The sequence below is a fragment of the Camarhynchus parvulus genome, chromosome 3 (assembly GCF_901933205.1).
Source record: "Camarhynchus parvulus chromosome 3, STF_HiC, whole genome shotgun sequence".
NCBI classification, from domain to species: domain Eukaryota; kingdom Metazoa; phylum Chordata; class Aves; order Passeriformes; family Thraupidae; genus Camarhynchus; species Camarhynchus parvulus.
The window spans coordinates 20,882,069-20,903,539 of NC_044573.1; the positions used below are offsets into that span (position 1 = coordinate 20,882,069).

The following is a 21,471-nucleotide window of genomic DNA, read 5'->3' on the forward strand; positions in this document are numbered from 1 at the left end:
AACAGAACTGCATTCAAAGGGGAAAACAAAAGATTTCTCTTTCTTCCCAGGTAGGAAATGTTATTACAATTATGTGTCTTTCTTTCCATGCAGGTATTTGTGTGTATACATGCACACACGTAGATATATTACTTGTATGTGAACAAATACATACATTTTCTCCCACTATTCCCAATCTTTTTGCCTTGTAAAACTCCCTGTGGCACAAGGCAGAAGAATGTGTTGTCCTCTAATCAGACTAAACTGCTGACTCTCAGCTTGTGGATGAATTGCCAGCCATGGTTTGTTTGCAAAAGGCCTAGCACTCAGTAGTTAAACAGGTGCAGAGACTCCATCGTTGCCTTCTGAGGATCAACACAGCAAGGCCAGGAGAACAGCTCTAACCTGGTCTATTAAAATGCAGGGGCACCTGATGGTTTGTACAGTGTGTGCAGGCATAGTGCATTAACTTCTCTCATATCCTTTCTAACCACACTCATGGTGTTAGTGTGATTTCTGTTTACCACTTTAAAGTGTGAATCAATTACTATATATGCAGCTAAGGGGGAACTGTTCTTGCTTGTTGATAAACGTAGCAAAACCTCTTTGTCAACAGTATTAAGCTTTTGTAGCAAAAAAAAAGAAAAAAAGGAAAAGTCTTTTTTAAGAAAACAGATTGTAAAATAGATCAGGAGCACATGGTTTTTCAAACAGGAGCCTGCAAGGAGACATGGGTAGGTGCAAAAGCAATAGGACTTCTTAGAGTCTACTGGTATTACATTGTTTTTATGTGGTGTGTGCAGCTGAATATTTAACCCAACAACTGAAAATCAGTAGAGGATGTAGCTGCATAGAGATGAAAGTACTTTTTGGGGTGACATGCTGTGAATTTCTACATGGAGAACTTAAAGGAGGAAGTGTAAAGGGTAGAGCTTTTGAGAGGGATTCCATCTCCAGGTGTGGTGTTCTGAAATCTGTACATGTTTTAACAGATGTCTGGAGAAATACCATGACTGTGAAAGAGAGCTATGGCTTTTGGTACTCCTACAGGCTCTAGATAGTTGCAATCACAAAGACAGGGCATGTGGATATTATGCAGTGAATGCCAGTTTGTGGTCTGCATGGTGTTTGGGAGAGGAGAACTTGGAGGTCATTTATCCTTCTTCTGTTCTCACTAATCAGCACAATGAATCCACATAAGTGCTAACTGCTCTTAAATAATGAAAATCAGAGTCCAGTCAAGCTGCAAAATATAGACTGGTCATGCATCCACAATGAAGGGCTTCTCTTTGGTACTTCAGCATGCATTTCTGTAAACCTATTGACCAGAGTATTTATTAAATTAAATTTATTATCCTTTCTCTGCAGGATAACCATGGAAATGACATACACCTTGGTATTTTCTTCATGGGCATCTTCATAAAAAACAGAATTGGAAGGACAACTGTGATCTATAGGTAAAAATTAGTGTCTTTTATATTATTATCCAGAGCTGTATGTGTGGGATTTTTTCCTTACATATGTGACTGTAATAGTGCCAGTCCTCTAACTAAGGAGTAGTAACCTTGCTGTTTTCAGGATTGGTTTCCTGGCCCAAAGAGAGATAAAGGATAATTTCTGATGTCTGTGAATGAGTTGGATGGCAAGAAAGTTGTAGTAGCCTGTCATGTATCTTGTTCTAGCTTACAAGGCTTTGATCCCTTTTCTTCTCTTGTCTTTATGTCTTCTTCTTTGATGCTTCTGAATGCAAATCTCTTAAACCTCACAGCTGGCAGCCTTGGGAGCTCAACACTTCTGAAAATCTGGTTGCCACATTTAGGTGCCCCACTAAAAAATGTTCAACTTTCTTATTCTGTGATTTTGAAAATCATGGCTGTGTCACTCTATTGTTTCTTCTGCAGTTTATTTTGGTTAATAAGAATGACTTATCCATTAACTTTCTTTTGTGGGTTTGTTCTGTATGAAAATGTTGCTAGAAATCTCCATGGTTCCAGGGAAGATAGTTTTGCTCTTCTTTGCTACTCTTCTAGTGGGTATTTTTATTACTGTTACTGTTTACTTGAAGTGGATTTTTACTAATCCCTGTGATTAGAGTAGGAATTTTGTGCAGCCTAAAAGTTATGGGTTTTGAGGTGCACTGATTTTCAGTCAGTAGCTAAGGCTTATATCAGACTTCAGCTGGAATTCTGGGGGGAGGGTTGCCTTAAAAGAGCTTTCATTAGTCAGCTTAAAAAATGTTAGTGCTCCCTTTTCCCTGTAATTGATGTTTTGCATACGAAATTTTGAGAAGAAATTAGATAATCCTTTAATTGGGCCAGGTGACAAAAGCAAGAAATTTCTTTACATGTAGAAATGAGAGTTAGTGCTGGGATTCTAACTCTCTGGAAATATGCACTGCAAGCATCCTGCCATGACATGAAGAGGAATGCATGCTGCAAACAGAACAAACAAGTCCCTTCCATACCCGTGGATTGCATGCGATGTACGCAAATGTCTGTCAGCTATTTGTAAGAAGATTATAACTCAAATCTTGGGCAACCTGACAATTACTTGGGGAAAAAAAAAGATTGCAAACATAAGGCCAGAGTATTAACATGGTATGCATAGCCTACATAACTATGTTGTCAACTTAACCTTCTTTAGCAAGAATTCGCACTGCATGAAAGGTGGAAACAGCATTTGGGGAGGAATGACACTTAAAACAAAATAATTCTGTTACATGTCGCTAAAATCTATCAGTTCCAAAATGCCACAGTTCAGTAAAATGGTTATCACTACTGTGTTTTCAAAGTGTCTTCTATTGTGGGTCTTCACATTTGTGCTTTTAAAGAGAGCTTTTAACTCTGCTGCTTTGGGTTAAGAGCTGTCTATCCTTTCACTTTAAATCAGAACCTGATTTCCTTGTTTTCCTGACCAGGTTTCTTCACCAAAAAGTTACTGAAAACCTTTCCCATAAAATGAGACTGATGTTGACGAAAGGATTCTTACTGTGTTTGTGAAATGTTTGAATGTATGTGTTGGCAAACTCCAATGCATTTTTTTACTCTGCAGGTGGAATGACATTGGGAATATTGCTCATAACAAGTCTTCAATTGTTCTAGAGTTGATCAACAAAGAAGAGAATGTACTCTTTCACACAGTAAGAAAAAGATCTGATCAGTGTCATCATGAAAGCTACTTATGTAAAAATAAACCTTTAAAATTCTTTTTTCCCAGAGAGGCTCACTTGCATAACACCACCCCCCTCACATTCCTGTTGTACTTTATGAAGAAAGAGAAATTAACTTCATTTAGCTACTAATTTCTATGTTTTCTTCCAAGCGTCCTGAAATGTCCTATGCTGGGAAGTCTGCAAAAAAACTGAAGTGCTTTTAGAATGGCATAAATACAGCAGTATAAGTAGAAACTGGGCATGAGCTACCATGTGTGCACGTAGTGGAACTCAGAGGGCCATGGTGCTGTTCTGTGCTGTTTAAAATCACTCCACTTCTCCCTGAACCAAGGCCAGTACAGAAGCTGGACCAGCAAGCTTGAGCCATTTTATTGCTGCAGTCCCCCGCTACTGTGCCTTAGCAGTGAAGTGGCAGTGTGTAAATGTGCACCACTGGGTTTCAGTAATCCCATGCCTTCAGTGCTCTTGAGACCATTAGATGTGTTCTTGGGAGCCAGATTCCATTTTAAAAAGCTTTTGTCACTTCTTGGTAAAAATAACAAAATAAATGACTTTTTTTTCCTATTTTTTTTCTCATTTTTAAAGGATGATCTTGAAAATGCTAAATATATTTCACGTCTCTTTGCATCAAGACACAAGTTTTACAAACAGAACAAAATCTGCACAGAGTGAGTACTCTTGCTTCACAGTTGCTTTCTGACACCTTGCTTTGGAGTTGGTCTGAATTTTGGCGGGACTGGTTTTGTTTGGTTTTTGGGATTTTTTCTTCTTTTTTTGGGTGGGGGTGCGTGGGGTTTTGTTTTGGTTTTTTAATTTTTTTTTTCTAGTCATGTATGTCAGTTATTCTTCTCCCCTTTCCCTTTTTTTCTGGTTTTAACCAACAGCAACAACAGACGGTTGAGAATGAAATTTCATTCTGAGCCTTGTGAGCTTTGGTGCTCCCCACACAGCCAAATCCTACAGGGAGTCTTGAAGGTCTTGTCTGCTGTTGATAGCCCAGAGTATTAGCCTAAACTGGAGTGAAAGATGACATAGGTCATCATGTCAAAATGTGAGTTGTAGCAGCAGATGCACTGCCCATCCAGCAGCTAAAGGTGCTGGAGAGTGGAGGCTGTCATCTTCTAGTTTGGGCAGGATAATTTATCTGCCTCTTATGCATGCTGAACGAGGGAGGACACCTGGGTGTGTTAATCTGCATCGCTGTGCTGCCACAACACAGCAGAGATTGTAAATCTAAACCTGAAGTCTCCTTTAGGCTCTGGTTTGAGCACTTACTTAAAAACTGGCCTTGAGCTAGTCCTCTCACACAGGTGGATTCCTTCTAACTGAAGGAGGAATTCATTAGGCTTTAGCTTTAATTAAAAAGTCTGTTTCTTAGCTGAGATGTTTCATTTACACCAGCACACATTTTCAGATTGAGATAAATTTGGCTTTCAAAAGGCTAGAGTTTTGAGAAATTTTCGTGGTGTGCTGGGTGTGTATAGCAGAGAACATTAAATTCTTGCAAAACTTACCACGAAGAAGTCTCATCTCTATCAACAACTCTAGTTAGAGCTGGACATCCCATCTGTTCAGCTGGGTAATGCCATCTGTTGGAAAATAAAGCCAAAATGGTGAGGGGAAGATTGGAAGGTCTTTCATGTGTGCGCACATTATATTGACATACGGTGAGTTAGAGCATAGGAGAGTCCAGAGAGGTGAACTGCTTCAAGTGATCTTTTCACTTACAGAAAAGAGATGTTGGTTAGATTTTACATGTTGCTTACAGTTCCTGGGAAGTGAGTGAAAGACTGGAAAAGACATTTCTTAGCAGCATATAATGTATTTCAATAGTCCAATACTAAATTCAATTTTAATGGTTCCAGAGGGATTGAATTCAAAGGGCGCTCCTGATTGTTTTCCTTGTGACAGTCAAGAAAGAAAACAAAATACCATAGTGTGTCACCTTGGGATATTTTCCCTTTGAAGCTGTGTTGGGGTCAACAGAGAGAGCTTTCTGTTACCAGTCATAATCCAGACTGCAGAAGCCATAGCTTTTGATCATGTTTCTTACTAAACACTGAACCATAAGTATGTGGATCCTATGAAAGTGTTGTATGTAGCAGATTCACAGGCCACTTGCAGATATTTGGACTAATAAAGGTAGGGGATGTCACAAAGTCAGAGTGAAATAACAAGTTTCAATGTATTTTGGTCATTAGAACTGCTCTCCTGACCATGGTCTCACGTGGTACAAGCTTGTGTGCTAGAGCTTCAGATATTGATGACAGCATATGCCAGTGTGTGTTTTCTAGCCAAATAATTTTCCTGCCCTCTGTGTTATAATGATAGTTGTTTGTTTTCCTGTGTGCCTTTCCTCTAATTGCACATAACATCATTCACCAGATCAGAAACTGTAAGAGGACAAATTCCACCTTTCCTCTCTTCACGTAAGCACTATATTTCTACCTCCTTTCAACTTGTTTCTTTCCCTTCCTCGTATTTTTTTTATCTCCTACACTCCTTGTTCCTTCCACTGCATCTGGCTACTCTAACATTGTATGTGGCTCTGCTAGTATTGTCTAACCAGATGTTTTTTTTTCCTTTTCTTCTTGATCTGTGTGCATTGCTTTGGAGTGATTGCTATCAATTTCATAACACTGTCCTTGTGTTAGTGTTCACATTAAGTCACCTGAGATTGTACTTGTCTGCCATGTTCAGTTTTTTTACTTAAGAGACATGTTGAATTCATTTTAAACCAGAATTTTTCTTTCTTGTGTTTCCAAGTGAGCCAAATAGGATAATGATCAAAAGGCATGTATAGTTTGGAATGGGAACATTTCCTGTATTTAAAGGAGAACCTGAATTATTTTCATTTATTCATATATCTGAAAATCTCAGTAATGAGCAATATGAACAGATTCTTCACATCTTGTTTTTCCCATTCATTCTTGAGTCAGAATTGAGATATTGTGGTTTCTATCATTTCTCTTTTTCCTCCACAGACAATCAAATTCTCCTCCCCCTATCCGACGGCGGCCAACCTGGAGTAGGTCATCTTTGGTATGTGCCACTGTGAGGTCTTTAAGAATATCTATACCATTTCTGATGGGATGAGGCATTGTGTAAGATGAACGACTTTCTAAATTTCAACTAAGCCCATTAACTCATTTCTTGTTGGCAATATGATTGGAATGAGTTTCAAGGGTGTGACTGCCCAGATTGATTAACTGGATAATATCGCCACTGAGTAGTAAAAATTACAATCTTCAAGGCATTATATTTTTATTTGCCCTGCAGAAACTGAGCATCTTTTTGGCTGCATTGAGGTTATTTCAATATGTAGAGAAAATAATCCTCTAGAAAGGATTTGAAGTGTCTTGTTCTCTGTGCATCTAATCTAGTCATTACAAAATGTTACATTTCACAGTTCTTCAATCCTCATGGTTTTATATAAAGACTACTTACAATTTAGCAGCTTCTTGGATTAAGACCCTATTTTATATGTGAAGTTGCCATTAATTTAAGTTAAACTATTAGAATCAATCAGGATTGTGATTCAGAGTTTTTCTTAAATTGTTTTTTATTTCCATTTAACTAATCCCCAGAAACACTATCAATCTGACAAAACTGGGTGGTTTTTTTCCTGAAATATTTACAAAAAAAAAAAAAGCGTTAGTCTTTTTGTTTTCTCCTGTCCATTCTAAAGAAACTCTTTTTTGATTAAATTTTAGCATCTAGCATGTCAGTATTTTTTAATCTTATTTTAAGGATTCTGAATTTCTGTAACAGTAGCACTGCTGGTTCCTTGGACAGAGGGCAATATTATCTCTATGCAGGTTGCAGTTTTAATGTGTGGTGTAAGTTATACCTACTTTGTAGACCTTTCCAGAGTGAAAAGTCCATTTCCCTATTGCTGCCTGGCAGAAAGGTGATGTGGGCAAAGTGTTTTCTTGACATTTCCCCACAGTGTGGTTACAGTTTGTGAAAATGTTCCAAAATTAGGCTTAAGCAGGTACTGATTTCAAGATAGCTTTATCCTTGCAGATTTCAATACGGGTTGTTTTCCTGTGTGAATGTATAGAATCCATTACACAGACTGTGTGTTGCATTCTCTGTAGCATATTTACAATATTTTTGGTATCTATGAGTTAGAACCCTGGAAATGACTATGAAAAACTGAAGGTGAAAAAATGAATGGCGCTTTGCATTTTTATGCTACAGCCTCTGTAATATCAGGAGGGGGCAAAGTGAGCTGCTTTCTAATTATATATGAAAATGGAAATCTGCTGTTTCAAAAGAAAAAACAAGTTGTGCTGACACTTCGCTTTAAGCATAAGCATGCAACAAGCTTTAAATCCCCAGAATCTCAGGAAGATCAAGAGGAAGAATGTGGGCTCATCAATTGAAAAGTGCGCTGGGCTGCTGACTGCTCACGGTGAACTTTCGGCTGCCTTTTTCGTAATTGTTCTGCTAACTTGTTGGAACAGTTCTCTTTGGGAGGAAAAAAAAGCCCTCCTGACTGTTGTCTGAACTGCACATACCTTCATACACCTACCTATTCATTTGTCTTGTGTAGCAATAAATCAGTAGGCAGAAATGGGAAGTGAAGTGGAATCTTTGGGGTGAGGCTCTGCCACTTCACTAGGGATCATGTTCTTTACTTTCAGATCAAGACCCTTTATATGGATTTGGCATGGTTTCTCAGACCACCCAGCAATGTTGGTTTTCCAGAAAAAAACCCTCAGTGTAGGAGATCTTAATATAATGGTGTGTTTAATTAACCGATTTTTAAAAAAATCCCAGTCATCATTAATTTGGCTATTGTTGTTCTGCAGACCCCAAGGTTCTCTTTTTTTCAGAGGAGGCAGTTGGGCCTTAGAAATAAAAATTCCAGATTTCTTGCAGATAGCTTTCATAACATCTATCACAAAGAAAAATGTCTGCTCCAGATATATGCATTCTTAGTAGGAGTCGCTTCTCTTTCCTTGCACTTTTCCTCTGCCCTCCATTTGTTAGGCTTTACAGCACCAGCTCCAGCCTCAGCTCCTCTACTAAAATTGTCAACAGCAGTCTCCTTGGCCCAGGTTGTTCAGTGAGACTAGGGTTTTATACCTTTGGAAGTAGTTCTTGTAGCAAAAATGCTTCTTGCTGTTTTCCAGCTCTGGCGTAACACACCTATTTTGTATGCAAGAATTCATACCGAGCTCAGTATCTTTGATTCTTATTCCTTCTCACCATTTACATGGAAAATGTAAATCTTACCCCTTCCCCACCCACTCTTTGCTAGCAAACTTGCAGGGTGCTTATTGGTGCATGTGCACACAAAGGCAGATTATGTGGGGTTTTTTGCCTTGGGCATCCACAGTATTCCTTAATAGTTTGAGCTACGTGAATCAGCCTGGATGAAAAGCCCTTATTCTGCTGCTGAGGAGGACACATTCATGAGACAGGAGTGTCTTCCTTGTCTTTCTGCTTACTTCATATATTGAAATATGTTTTCATAAACTTTGCTCAGTGACACCAGACAGAACGTTGCAGTGCAGGTGGCAAAGTCGAATTGCAAAACACGTTGGTTTGCCAAGGGACAAAGCTGGGGAATACGGTGTCAGCTCTGATTTATTTTCTGTAAATGATCCTGCTGATTTAATGCTGAATTGACCCCTCTGAGATTTGCATTTAAAAAATTCTTTCGGTGCAGGTTATTGGAGTAAACTCGAATTCATTATCTAAGGAATTCAATGTTTGTGTAATTTACAGAGTTCTTTTAAGTCCATATGTGGTCTTATTGCATATATAACAGTGTCCTAAGTCCTTGAATTTGTTCCATGTCTGCTTTTGTCCTGATTAGGTGTCTGTTTTGTTTGGGTTTAATTCTTCAAGGGCAAGAGCTTTTAATAAAAATGTGAAGAATTTTAGAAGAGCTGAAACTGTGGATGTTGTTTTCTGAAGTGGTTGAGCTTAAAGGAATCTTAACTGGTCAGTTTTGGACTCTGTAACAAAATTAGCAAGCAATTTACAAAAAGTTATTCTCTGTTCTAAAAGGAACTGCCAAGATGTGCTTTTGGCTGGGTAAGAAGGAGCAGTATTCAGTGGAAGGGGCACAGAACCATTTTTCCTGTTTCAGTTGCAAAAATTGTGGCTAATGGTTTTTTATTTCCTTGTGTTTTTATTTCAGCCAAGACAACATCCTTTTATACTGCCTCCTATGCATGTCCAGTGTGGAGAACACTACACTGAAACACATAATTCACAAGGTACTTAGAGCATATATTTTCCCTTTAATGTACTTCAATTTTATGTGTATGCAAAGAAGCTCCTAAGCCTTATATCCAGATTTATAATGCCATCATGGTCAAATGGGAGCTGCTGCTGCAGGAGAACTAGCAGTTTTATAGTTAATGTTGCAGTAAGTGTTCTGTTTGAAGTCCAATTCTAGTTTTCAAATTTCCCTAAAATATCTGCATGTGATTATATGGACCTTAAACTTGGTATTCCAGTTCAGTGAACTGAAAAAATAATTTCTAAAGGGAGTATGATGGCTGTACTCAAAGGCAGTGCCAGCTGGGGCCAGGGAGAGAAACCGAGTGAGGGAAAAGAAGACAGCAAAAAGCTTTTGCTGTAGGAGAAATCATAATGTCCTGTCCATGAAACTGTATCTGTGGAGAACCTTTTCTGCTGATTTTTCACCACCATCTGCCTGCATTGTTAGCCTTACAGACACGAGGAGGGTTAACTATTTTCACGCCCATATTTGACAAATAAATTCTTTAAGAGGTTGTGCCAGGTTACTTTGATCAAGTCTGGGAATGGAGCCCAGCCCCTAAACAGCTTGAGACTCACACCCTTAACCACCCTACCTTTTGGAATACACGTAGCCAGGTCTGTTAGGCTGCTGTTCTTTGAAATTTGTGAGAGGTACAGCTGAAGTACTCTTACCAGCAGAGGAGCTCTCAATCATACCTGTTAGTGTTTTCGATTGTGGTGTCTGACTATTTTTAAGGCAGAATTTGGGAAGTTTTGAAAGGAGCCATTTAGTAGAGTTCCTTGCATACAGTAGACTTGACTTAGTGGCTACTACTGTTCTACTGTGGAGGTGAGGCTGTGAAGAATATTCTCAATTTTAGAAGAATTGTAAAATTCTCTTAGTTTTACAACAGACTTTTCTATATTTTGAAAGAACTAGCAGATTTCAGAGTTTGGTAGTACTACCCTTCTGTTTCAAGATTTTCAACAGGGACAGACTTCCAGTAAAGTTGTGATCCAGGATATGGTCTTTATTGTCTTGCTTTCCTCTCAGGGCTTTGCTGAAGCATTTAACATTCTATAGTGCATCTGCAGGGTGGTTTGTTTTTTGGGTTTTTTTTTCCTTTTTTTTTTTCACTGAGCTTTGATCACTCAAATGTGTCCTACTTCAGATCCTCAAAACTGTTGATTGGTCTAAAGTAGGATTTCCAATTTCACAGTCCTCTGCTACTCTAAATCTCAGATAGCCATGTATCAACAGAAGAGACAAGAAAATTTTTCAGGTTAACCATATGCTTGCAGTGCTGGAGTTTTAAGGTGCCAGCATCAGTGAACCCTTTCACGATGGTAAGGGAGGAGATGCCCCTTTATTCTTCCTTGCCACCTCAGGCAAAAATACTTCCTCTCTTTCCCCTTTCATGTTTCCCACACGGATCTGAACTACTACCATGTTTTGCTAAGCGTTGGTAATGTTTATGTTGGTAGCTTTGCTTTAGTTCTATATTGATGGCTCAAGGATGCTCCCAAGACCAAACATTCCCTGCACTTGTGCACTAAGCTGTCTCTGTACTCACTGGTGCAGAATGCATTTGAAGCTTTGTTAGCAGTGAATAAGTCCTTGTGGGTTAAAATTGTCAACATTTCTCTCTCTACTCTACACAGATAGCATTTTCCATGGAAATGAAGAAACTTTCTACTGTAGGTCTCAGACCAGTTTGGATAGGTGTCCAATGGACTTCAGCTACTTGAATGGTAATGGACCCAATGGGAGTGTATGCAGTGCCCACAGCATGAACTCCCTCAATCGCTCGCAGAACTTCATCCAGGCATCTCCAATGTCCTCAAATCTGAGCATCCCGGGGAGTGACATCATGAGAGCAGACTATATCCCCAGCCACAGACACAGTGCAATCATCGTCCCGTCTTACAGGCCAACTCCAGATTATGAAACTGTCATGAGGCAAATGAAGAGAGGGGTGATCCAGATGGACAGCCAAAGTCAGTCTTTGAGAAATCTCAATATTGGAAACACACATGCTTACAACCAGCCAGAGGACCTAGTTTACAGCCAGCCTGAGATTCGAGAGAGGCACCCTTACACGATCACCTACGGGCCCCAGGGGGGTGCCTATAACAAACCCGTGGCCCCGTCTGACCAAATGAACCCCAACAATGCTGCCCAGAATAAGACAGCAGCCAGCGCCATATCCCACACGGTCAGCACCCCAGAGCTGGCCAACATGCAGCTGCAGAGCGGCCAGAGCTACAACACCACCCACATGCTCAAGAACTATCTCTTCAGGCCCCCGCCTCCGTACCCACGCCCGCGCCCCGCCACCAGCACGCCTGACCTGGCCAGCCACCGGCACAAGTACGTCAGTGGCAGCAGCCCTGACCTGGTCACCCGCAAGGTCCAGCTCTCAGTGAAGACCTTCCAGGAGGACAGCTCGCCTGTGGTGCGCCAGTCACTGCAGGAGGTCAGTGAGCCCCTCATGGCCGTGAAGCACCACACAGCCGTGAACAAGCGCCACAGCCTGGAGGTCATCAGCAATATGGTGCGCGGCATAGAAGCCATGGCCCTGAAAACTTTAAACGCCCCCCTGCCGCGCAGGAACACTCTGCGGGAGCAGGTGCAGCCGGAAGAGCCAGTTCAGATGGGCCACGAAGTTCAGCAGGTCCCTCACTACCACCACAAAAAGACGTTTTCCGATGCCACAATGCTGATACACAGCAGCGAAAGCGAAGAGGAAGAGGAAACGCAGGAATCTGTGTCCCGGATAGCAGCCCTCCACGAGAACATGGAGTACAGCGCTCAGCTGCAAGCTGCCTTGGCTAGAATACCAAATAAACCTCCCCCAGAGTATCCCGGGCCTCGTAAAAGTGTCAGCAATGGAGCGCTGAGGCAGGACCACGTTAGCATTTCTGTGGCTGTAGCCAGGGCCAAGGCCATGAGGCCAGGGCCTTCCAAAGCCATCAGTGTCTCTCGAACTGATCAAGTGGCAATAAATGGCTCTTCACTGGGGCCCTCTATCTCAGAGCCTGACCTCACCAGTGTGAAGGAGCGGGTCAAGAAAGAGCCGGTCAAGGAGAGGCCTGTGTCTGAAATGTTTTCTATCGAGGACAGCATTATAGAAAGAGAGATCATGATGAGGGTAAGTGCCTTCCTCTGTTGCGGTGGCTTCTTGGAAATTAGTAATCACACAGGTCAACTTCCATGCCAGAAATCTGTTGGGTCAGTAAACTGCAGGGAACGTGTGGGTGGGAAGCTGTGGATTTGCTTAAAGTTGGGAAATGTGATATTAAGTGCCATATACAATTTGGTTTTGCGGGCTGTCAAGGGGGTTGATCCCATGCACTGCTTGGGTTTGTCTGTTTTGTCAGCTGTGGCTCTTTGGCTGGTGGCCAGACCTGTGTCTGACCCAGCTGAGGATGCCACTGCCCTGGCAGCAGTGCTGGCTGGAGGTGGGTGGATGGCAGGGCAGGCATCTGGGGATGAGGAGACTGATGGCAAATCCCCCCTTGATGCCTGCTTCCCTTTAGGATTTGAGGGCAGGGCGAGTCTGGAATACGTTTGCCGAGATGGGTGGGAGATTGTGATTTTGGCACTGGTGTTTTATTTGTCCTTTGCAAGCGTGTCAGGTGAAGTATCACAAAACATAATGGCAACTCAGGATCTTTTTCAAATGATCTTTAATTCCCTTCCTGCCACTTTATGTAACATAGTTCTCTGAATAAAACCCTGGTAGCCCTAGAACATGGATTGTCGGTTTTGCCAGTAACTGAGGAACCGGATATCTAAATAGAGAAGCAGCAGATGTAGAGGCTGTGTGGTTGAGCATCTGGATTGTTTATTTTGTTGAAAATGCACTCAATTATGAGAAGTAGGGTTCTGTTAAACTTGCAACAAATTTAAAATAAGAAGTATTTAAAGGCAATGACAGAAATATGAGGGGTGCTTACCCCTTAGTGCCCTATATATATACCTGGTGTAGTGCTGTAAGCAGTGCAACTGCAGTCACAGAAACCCAAGTGTATGCTGTAGTTCTCATTTTCAGCACTGAGGTCTGAAACAAAAGCAATTCCTGAAATAAATTACTAAAGCTCCTAAATGGTCCAATGCAGAAAAGAATTTGTAGTGTACTAGACCAATAACTCGCTAGATTTAAATACTACTGTATATTCAAAGACATTTTCTGAACATATCCGTTGCTGTTCTTGTCCATTGGGAATCCTTATGCTGATGTAACTGTTAGCAATACAGCCCTAGCTACTAAATTGGGACATGGAGACTGAGTTTAGCCCTTGACAACTCCTAAATGTAAAATAGAAAGTAAAAAGGAAAAAAGTGAAGTTAAGGGGTAGCCTCAGGATTAAGCTTTTACAGTGGTTTCAGCCTCGATCAGGAACCTTGACATTTGTGGACCTTCCTTTTGTCAGAGGAATCAGTTGTGATATTAATGGTACTTTGGTGATCTTGATCTGTTAAGCACAGACTTTCTTCTGTTTCACCTTTGAAGTAGTAAAAATTAAATAAAGTTCCCAAACAAAGGGAAAATGCTTGCATTTTCCTGCTTTCACAAAGTATAAAAAGGAGCCAGAGTTGGTTTGGATGTTTGGTTTTTTGCTTAGTGCTCTGGAGGAACTCAGTGGTGAGGAAAAATCTCGCAAGCTTTTGAAAAGTCAAGGCATATGCATATGTCTGAGGGCATTCAGGATCCATTGTGTGTTTCTAGGAGCTGAGCTTGGCCCATCTGGTGACCACAGGTTCCATATGTGTGCTGAGAACCAGGCACCCCTTCTGCTTATTCCTCCTTCCAAAGCCAGCAGAAAGAGCTGTTAAGGAAATGGAATAAAATATTCCTAATTTGGGCGCTTCTGGAGATGCTCTGTCTTTTTTGATGCTTCAACTCCCAGTGGCATAAGGAGGAGGCAGCAGGATGAATTTAAAATTCATGCTCTGGTTCTCCATGTCATACCATAATATGATTCATGAATATGATAAATAATATCCCTCCCTGGCTGCTATTGCGTTCAGTTTCTGGGACATGTGAGCTCAGTTTTTAGTGCAGAATATATCACGGGTGCTGTTTGAAACACCATAAAAGCTAAGTGCATCAGAAGACTTCTCATTTTAAGCATTATCATCACAGAAGAGCAACAATGGCCTGTGTTTTAGTGTTTGTTGTTATAGATTGAAATTATTGCTTTTCAAAAGATGCCCCAGGTATCTTGGCTTTGGTAGTGCTACTTTAACGTAACAGGGTGATGCTTTGTGTGTCCTGCATCCAGCATAATGTCTGCAGGAAAATGCTTGAGATTGTATTTGTGTGTCTTTTGATGGCATGTAAACTGTATTACATGCTGGGATTGCTTCTTTGAAATTAAAATTCTGTGCTCATGTAGGAGCAGGCCTTTGAGGAATAACAGGAAGAATAGAGGTTGTATTTGAATTTACGATGCTAATAGTGATCATCTGCATTCCTTGGCCAGAGAGTTGCAGATTTTGGAGATTAAAAAAACATTCCAGCATTTTACTGGCATTATAAATAATCACACAGAGATGAAAACGTGCCTTTTCTTGCCAAAAGAATCTAGAAAAGCAGAAGATGGCAGGCCTGGAGGCCCAGAAGAGGCCCTTGATGTTGGCAGCACTGAACGGACTCTCAGTTGCTAGGGTTCCAGTGCCGGAGGACAGCCAGGATGAAGTCACCAAGGTGCCAATGGATGAGAGGGTAAGATGGAGCCTCACGAAATGTTGCTTGTTCTCTTTGTTCCCAGCTGAATGAAGTATTTAAAATACTAAAATCTGATTTAAAATGTGAAAAAAATTTCTCTTATAAGTTTTCAGAGCCATTAATGCAAAAGGTCTGTGGCTAACACTGTATGTCTTTGAATGCAGGCAAAGAATCAAATGTCTTGAATATTTAGTGAAGTCAGTGAAAATGGAGGCTGTTCTCTTTCACCTGATTGTGCAATGTCATACAAGATCAATCTGTAAATCTAACGCTTTACACATTTTTCACTTGATGAGGCAAAGTTCTGCAGTGCTCACCCACAGAAAATGTCTTTCATGTTCTGATATAGATGAAGAGTTTGGTTAATGTCTCTAATGGGATTAAATTTTAGAAAAAAGAAGTGTTTGCCTCCTGATGTTTGCACACACGGGGGGGTGTGTGTGTATATGGAATTTCAGATATTAAAAACAGTTGCTGCTGTTAAGATTTGAGAAGCAAATTTGCAAAGAACCTTTCTGGTTTTCTGGATAGAAATTTGCAGCCTTGTGTTTTCTGGCACCCATGGAGTAGAACTTCACCTCCACATTGTCTGTATGTGGGATTGTGTTCAACCACAGGCATTGCATCCTTGTGAGTTAGGCAGTATTTTGAAAATGTGGGCCATGTCACACTTCTTGCAGTACGATCTTCTTCCTGGAAAAAAAAATAAAATATCTATTATGTTGAAATCATATATTCATACCAAAATTCTTACTGAACCAAGATTATTTAGCACAGGTTTGCCTTTTATGCTATCAGTCTTCAAAAACGTGGAAGTGGAATGTAAAACTGTAAAGTTTGCCAGTGGTTTCACTTGGTAGAAATAAGTGTGTCATATTTCCTCAGATAACTACAGGAGAAGTGAGTGAGAGAATGCTATGGCTGTGTATTGGAATTCAAAGAATGGATGGATGGGTCTAGTGGTGAGTGTTGTTCCCAGAAGCATTAATGGGTCGGTGCTCCTTTCTGTTAAATCCTAGTGCAAAATCTTGAGGAGGAAGCTGGAGGAGGGGATGGTGTTTACAGAATACGAGCAGATTCCAAAGAAGAAGGCAGATGGGATCTTCACCACTGCTGCCCTGCCTGAGAACACAGAGCGCAACCGCATCAGGGAGGTCGTTCCTTACGAGGAGAACCGAGTGGAGCTGGTGCCGACCAAAGAAAACAATACAGGCTACATCAATGCTTCACACATAAAGGTGAAGGCTTGCTTGAGTTTTGCTTGCCAAATGAAGGTGTGCTAAAGCTTTGTTTGCATTTCTGGCTGCACAGCAGCATCCTCTGTACCTCAGGAGTTTCTGAAAAGGTTTAGGATGCATCGTTATTCCTTTTTGTGTCACTGTGGGCATCTCTAAAGTCTCCTATCAACTAACATGCATAAGTTGATTTAACTGCTGGAGACTGGGAAGTCATTTTAGAGAGGCATCCTGGCTTTTTTGTGCCCACCTCTGCCAGCTTGTTGTGGAAGGATTTTGCTGGTTAGTGTAGAAAGAGGTGCCATGTTTCTCAACCATCATGAGAATGCATTAGATCAGCCCCAGTACCTGCAGTGTGATACAGCAATGTTTTAAAGTATGCACTGACCTTAGCAACGATATCCCTGCATCTCTGACTGGGAACTGCATTGAACTTCATGTTTCAAATTATATTTTGAACAAGAAATTTCAGATTTCTTGTTAATTCAATGTAGAAATAATTAAAGATACAACCTGACTGTTTTTACAAGCATGGTCAGTTTTAACAGTGAACTATGCTCCAGTGACTGCAGATGCTTGTTTTTCTTTAAGCTTCCAGCAGTATTTGCAAAGTCCTCTGCTGGCTTTTACTGTACCCTGAGAGAAGTAACAGAAATCCTCTGCATCAGATGACAGATATTGTTGTAAGAGAGGGTTTTCTGTGTTTTCTCATTGTCAAAATCCAAATTAAAAAGAAATAATTCAAAAATAATGAATAAAACATCCTGTTAAATTAATATTTTCCTTGAGTTAAAGCCTTTTAAAAGTTTAAAGAGACTTGCTGGCCTTGGCTGTGATTTACCATGTTAAATCCTGGTGATTCAAATCTGAATTTTTTATCTGAATAATTTCTGAACCAGGATCCTGGCAGTTTGTCACATCTCTGCATAGCCTGGTAGGAAGCAGATACTGAGTTTTTGCATAATCAGACATTGCTATGATGGTCAGTTTCTGAGCCCCAAATTTTCTACCTCAAAGTAGGTGGAGAAAAAGAAGATATTCCTAAAGGATGCTATTTTCCCTGGCTAGTTTTGAGCACACATTTAATCTTGTGTGTCACTGTTGGACACAGACACATCTTGTGTCCATGGAGCACCCAGGACCAGGCAGCAGTGCTTTGATGCCTGACAGACAGAGGGCCTTGGCAGGGTTTCCCTCCTGCACTTGGAGCAGCGCTTTCAGAAGCCAAGCAGATGTGCTTTTGCTTCGAAGGTGAAATTGCGTCTGTGAAATTTACCTCAGCAGCACAGTGTGTGCCTGTGTTTTCAGCCCAATGTTTAATTTTTAATTTCCTGCAGTTAGGGCATTAGAATGCAGTAAACATTCCAGGCATCCCATTCCCTTCAGACTATTTATGGGCCTTTCATGTCATGTGCCAGGAGGCTTGGACCAGGAGTCAGTAGACAATGAAAACTCCTCTGTCATCCTGATAAGATCCATGCCTGGAGGATTCCAGCTCCCACTGCTTGGTCTGCAAGCCCCACATTTTAATTCTCTGCATATTTATCATGGATCATTGCTGTTAAGATACAAAGATCATCATCTATACCAAAGAGAAAAATTGTAATTAAATTTATGAAGACTAAGCACAAAGGTTCTTAAGAGCACTTCATCTGACTGGCTGTGTCAGGTCAGTATTGACTTAAAAAGCTCAGTAAGGCTCTACCAGCACTCATGGCTGCAGACCATCAGTCCAAGTGCAGCATGCTCCTTAGGGCTGTGCAGTCTGTATTAATTCTCATCTAGTACAAGAACTTAAGAAGTCTGCCAGCCTTGGTCTTGCTGTTTTTAACCATCATTCAAAAAAGAAAATGCTGCATAATATGAAACAAAGAGAAGGAGCGGTTGTAGAGGGTCAAACAGTTTTCAGTGAGGTGAGAAACTTGTTATCATACAAAAACTATGTTATTTACAGGTGTAAACCCCCAAACATCTCAGATTAATAAACAGTTGTTTGTCTAATAAATAAATAGATTTTATTTCTGAGAATGTATTCAAAGACTTGTACCTCAAATACAGTATGTGGTTGAACCTGTCAGAATTATTGATTGTTCCTCGTAGCGTAGTCTGCCAGTACATTGATATTTATGGATGTGTCAGCATTTTTGTTGTAAATCTTCTTCTCTGGGATTTATAACTTTGGGAGAAGTGGCTCTGGGCTATTAAACAGAATTAGGAGGCCTTAGCCTGAGAAGGAAAAATATTTCAACTTTCCAAAATAATGAGTTTGGCTGGTTCTTCTGGTAAGCATATTTTTGAAATGATATGTAGTAGTTCTAAAAACACTTTGGTTTTTTTACCTAAAATGTTAGAAAAAAGATTCTCTAAGCTTTTTCTGATGTATAGCAAATTATGTGTCATAAAATTATGATTTTTCTTAATACACAAGTGATTTTTTTAACTGCCTCTGTCAGTTAAATGAAGCAGTGTTTTATACTTGGTAACAGCAAAGTAATGCTGGCTTTGTTCAGGGCACTACAGAATTTACAGTCTGTAAATCTGTATGTTAATGCTTTGAAAAGAATTTCATTACCTGTCATGCAAATACACAAATACTTCTGTAAGATGTGGTTGCCAAACCAGTTGGGTATTGGGAAATAGATTTACAAGGCTACAGCTTTGGGTAATTTTAAATTTCTCATGGTGTTTGAAAGCCATTTGGTGTGCTGCATTTACTCTGGTAGTTTTCAGGTTCTGAACTGAAAAACCCAAGATGAGTAAAATCCACAGGTTTTTTTATTTGGTTGGTTATTGGGGTTTTTTTTTGTCTATATGATCCAGATGCAATGGCAAGAAAGAGGGCATTTAGACCAAAGCTTTATGGTTATGGGCATCAAGACAGGACATGGAAGCACTGAAGGTTAACACTGAAGATTATGTTTTGTCAGATTTGCTCTTATCAAAAAGATGATTTTTGTTCACAGTTTTAACCAAAAGTAGAAGAACAAAGATTTCAGTGCAGTTTCTTTTGTTTAAAAGGCAGTTCTGGCACAGACACTGCTGAGAATTCAGGCACTGACTGGTTGTTTCTTTTTGCCTTTCTCCCAGGTGACTGTAGGTGGAGAGGAGTGGCACTACATTGCTACCCAAGGGCCCCTGCCACACACATGCCATGACTTCTGGCAGATGGTGTGGGAACAGGGGGTGAATGTTATAGCCATGGTCACAGCTGAAGAGGTATGTGAAATCACAGAATAGTTCTTTCTGATGTGAGCCAATCTCCTGTTATCATCACTTCCCACTCCAGTAACCTGTTTTTCCTATCAACATCCCCTTTTCCTCTGGCTCTGTTTGACCATATGCCTGTACTGCTCTCATACTATACTTCCAACTTCCTGACACTCAGTTTGGCAAATGCTGAAGTGAAACAGGCAGGAGCCCTCCTTCCACCTGCTTGGGCCAAGCCAAACAAAGATGTTTCCATTGGAATGTGGGAGCACTGAACTTGCTCCTGGTTAAAATGACAGAGATTTCCACACCATCCAAGGCCAATTCTGTATACCATCACTCTTATCAACTGAAAAGAGACCAGAAGCTGTTGTTTCCATAGAAGTGTCCGTGAAAAAAAAGGCAAAAAAACCCCAAACAAAAGCACCCCACAACTTTTTATTCTTATGCCAAGCAAAGCAGTTATTTCTATTGTAATCCAAGAACTATGTGCTATGTTGTAAAAACTGGCACATGCTGTTAACTAACACCGCATTCGGCTTCGTGCCTGACTGCTTTCAGCAAACACAGGGAGTAGCAGAGCACATCGAGTCACTGTCCAGTTCCCAAGGCTGATCAAGAACAGACACTTAAAAGCTGCTAGAGATTCTCCTTCTAATTAAAGGAGAGTCTTCCCCAGGAGGAGAATATTCACCACGGTGTTTTAGGCAGTAGCTGTCTTTTGTTGCAAGACAAGAGTCTTCAAGTAGTTTTACACTTAAAAGTATTACACTGCTGAGAGGTTTAAGTTTTAATGGGTATTTTCTTAACTTTGTGGGATGCTCCTTACTCTTCCAGTGCTTTAAAATAAGAATATTTGGCTTATCCAGAGAGATTTATGCCCTTTGCTTGTAGAGAATTGCAGAAACTAATGGCTTTTTGTCTTGTTTTGTTATCAAGGAGGGAGGAAGAAGTAAGAGCCACCGTTACTGGCCTAAACTGGGCTCTAAGCACAGCTCAGCCACCTATGGGAAGTTCAAGGTGACAACCAAGTTCCGCACGGACTCTGGCTGCTTTGCAACTACTGGTCTGAAGGTCAAGCATCTTCTCTCTGGACAAGAGAGGACAGTGTGGCATTTGCAGTATACTGACTGGCCAGACCATGGGTGTCCAGAAGAAGTCCAAGGCTTTTTATGTAAGATTCCTTTATTTTGCATGATAAATCAAGAAAAGGATTGCTCACGCTGGATTCAGTTCACTGGACCTAGTTACAGCTGGGACAGATATCAAATGGTTGTTGTGGTGCACACAGGCCTCAACTAAGTTATACTTTTCTGCAATTTGGAGGGGAAAAAAAAAAAAAAAAGTGGTATTCCAGAGGTAGGAGCTAAAGTGATTAGCAGGAGGAAAAATCCAAGGCAAGCAGCAGTGCCAAAAACTCAGGAAATTTTAATTAATAGGGTACATCGGTTGGCCGATCTGTTGGTGTAACTTACTGCCATTTCCCAACTACTTCTTGAATGTGGAGATAATAGGCTGTACACACTTAGAAAGGTCCGAGTGAGAGGATCAATTGCTATTGAAATAAGATGCATCTCCTCCAGTTTTACTTTTTGCAAAAGAGCATGTGTAGTGCCACCCTTGTAACCACAGGTACCCAGGCAATGCTCAAGGGCCTCCCCAATTACATATGGTCCTGGCTTGTGCTTTTCTGAAAATACATCAATTATATTCATCTGTAATATGTCAATAACAATTCCTGATTCTTACCAAGTAATAAGCACTCCCATATTAAGTAATAGGAATTCAACCATTATTTAACTAAAGACACATCCCTGGCAGTACAGTGGGGAATGATGCAGCAATCTTTAAATTACCACTGAAGAGTCTGTACATGGTGTACTGATGTGTTGGAGATGCCTGTCATCTTAGTTCCTGA

The 21,471-nt window shown here is 40.7% G+C and overlaps 1 protein-coding gene across 1 annotated transcript in view; it reads left to right on the plus strand.

Annotated features, from left to right (window-relative positions):
- Positions 1 to 21,471, plus strand: part of PTPN14 (protein tyrosine phosphatase non-receptor type 14) — a 110,364-nt gene that overhangs the window by 77,875 nt on the left and 11,018 nt on the right. The window contains exons 8-17 of the mRNA XM_030946687.1: positions 1,348 to 1,436; positions 3,031 to 3,118; positions 3,737 to 3,819; positions 6,136 to 6,193; positions 9,309 to 9,387; positions 11,039 to 12,528; positions 14,965 to 15,108; positions 16,131 to 16,349; positions 19,434 to 19,562; positions 20,493 to 20,727. Of these exons, the coding sequence (XP_030802547.1) occupies positions 1,348 to 1,436; positions 3,031 to 3,118; positions 3,737 to 3,819; positions 6,136 to 6,193; positions 9,309 to 9,387; positions 11,039 to 12,528; positions 14,965 to 15,108; positions 16,131 to 16,349; positions 19,434 to 19,562; positions 20,493 to 20,727 (2,614 nt within the window). The remainder of the gene's footprint in view (positions 1 to 1,347; positions 1,437 to 3,030; positions 3,119 to 3,736; positions 3,820 to 6,135; positions 6,194 to 9,308; positions 9,388 to 11,038; positions 12,529 to 14,964; positions 15,109 to 16,130; positions 16,350 to 19,433; positions 19,563 to 20,492; positions 20,728 to 21,471) is intronic.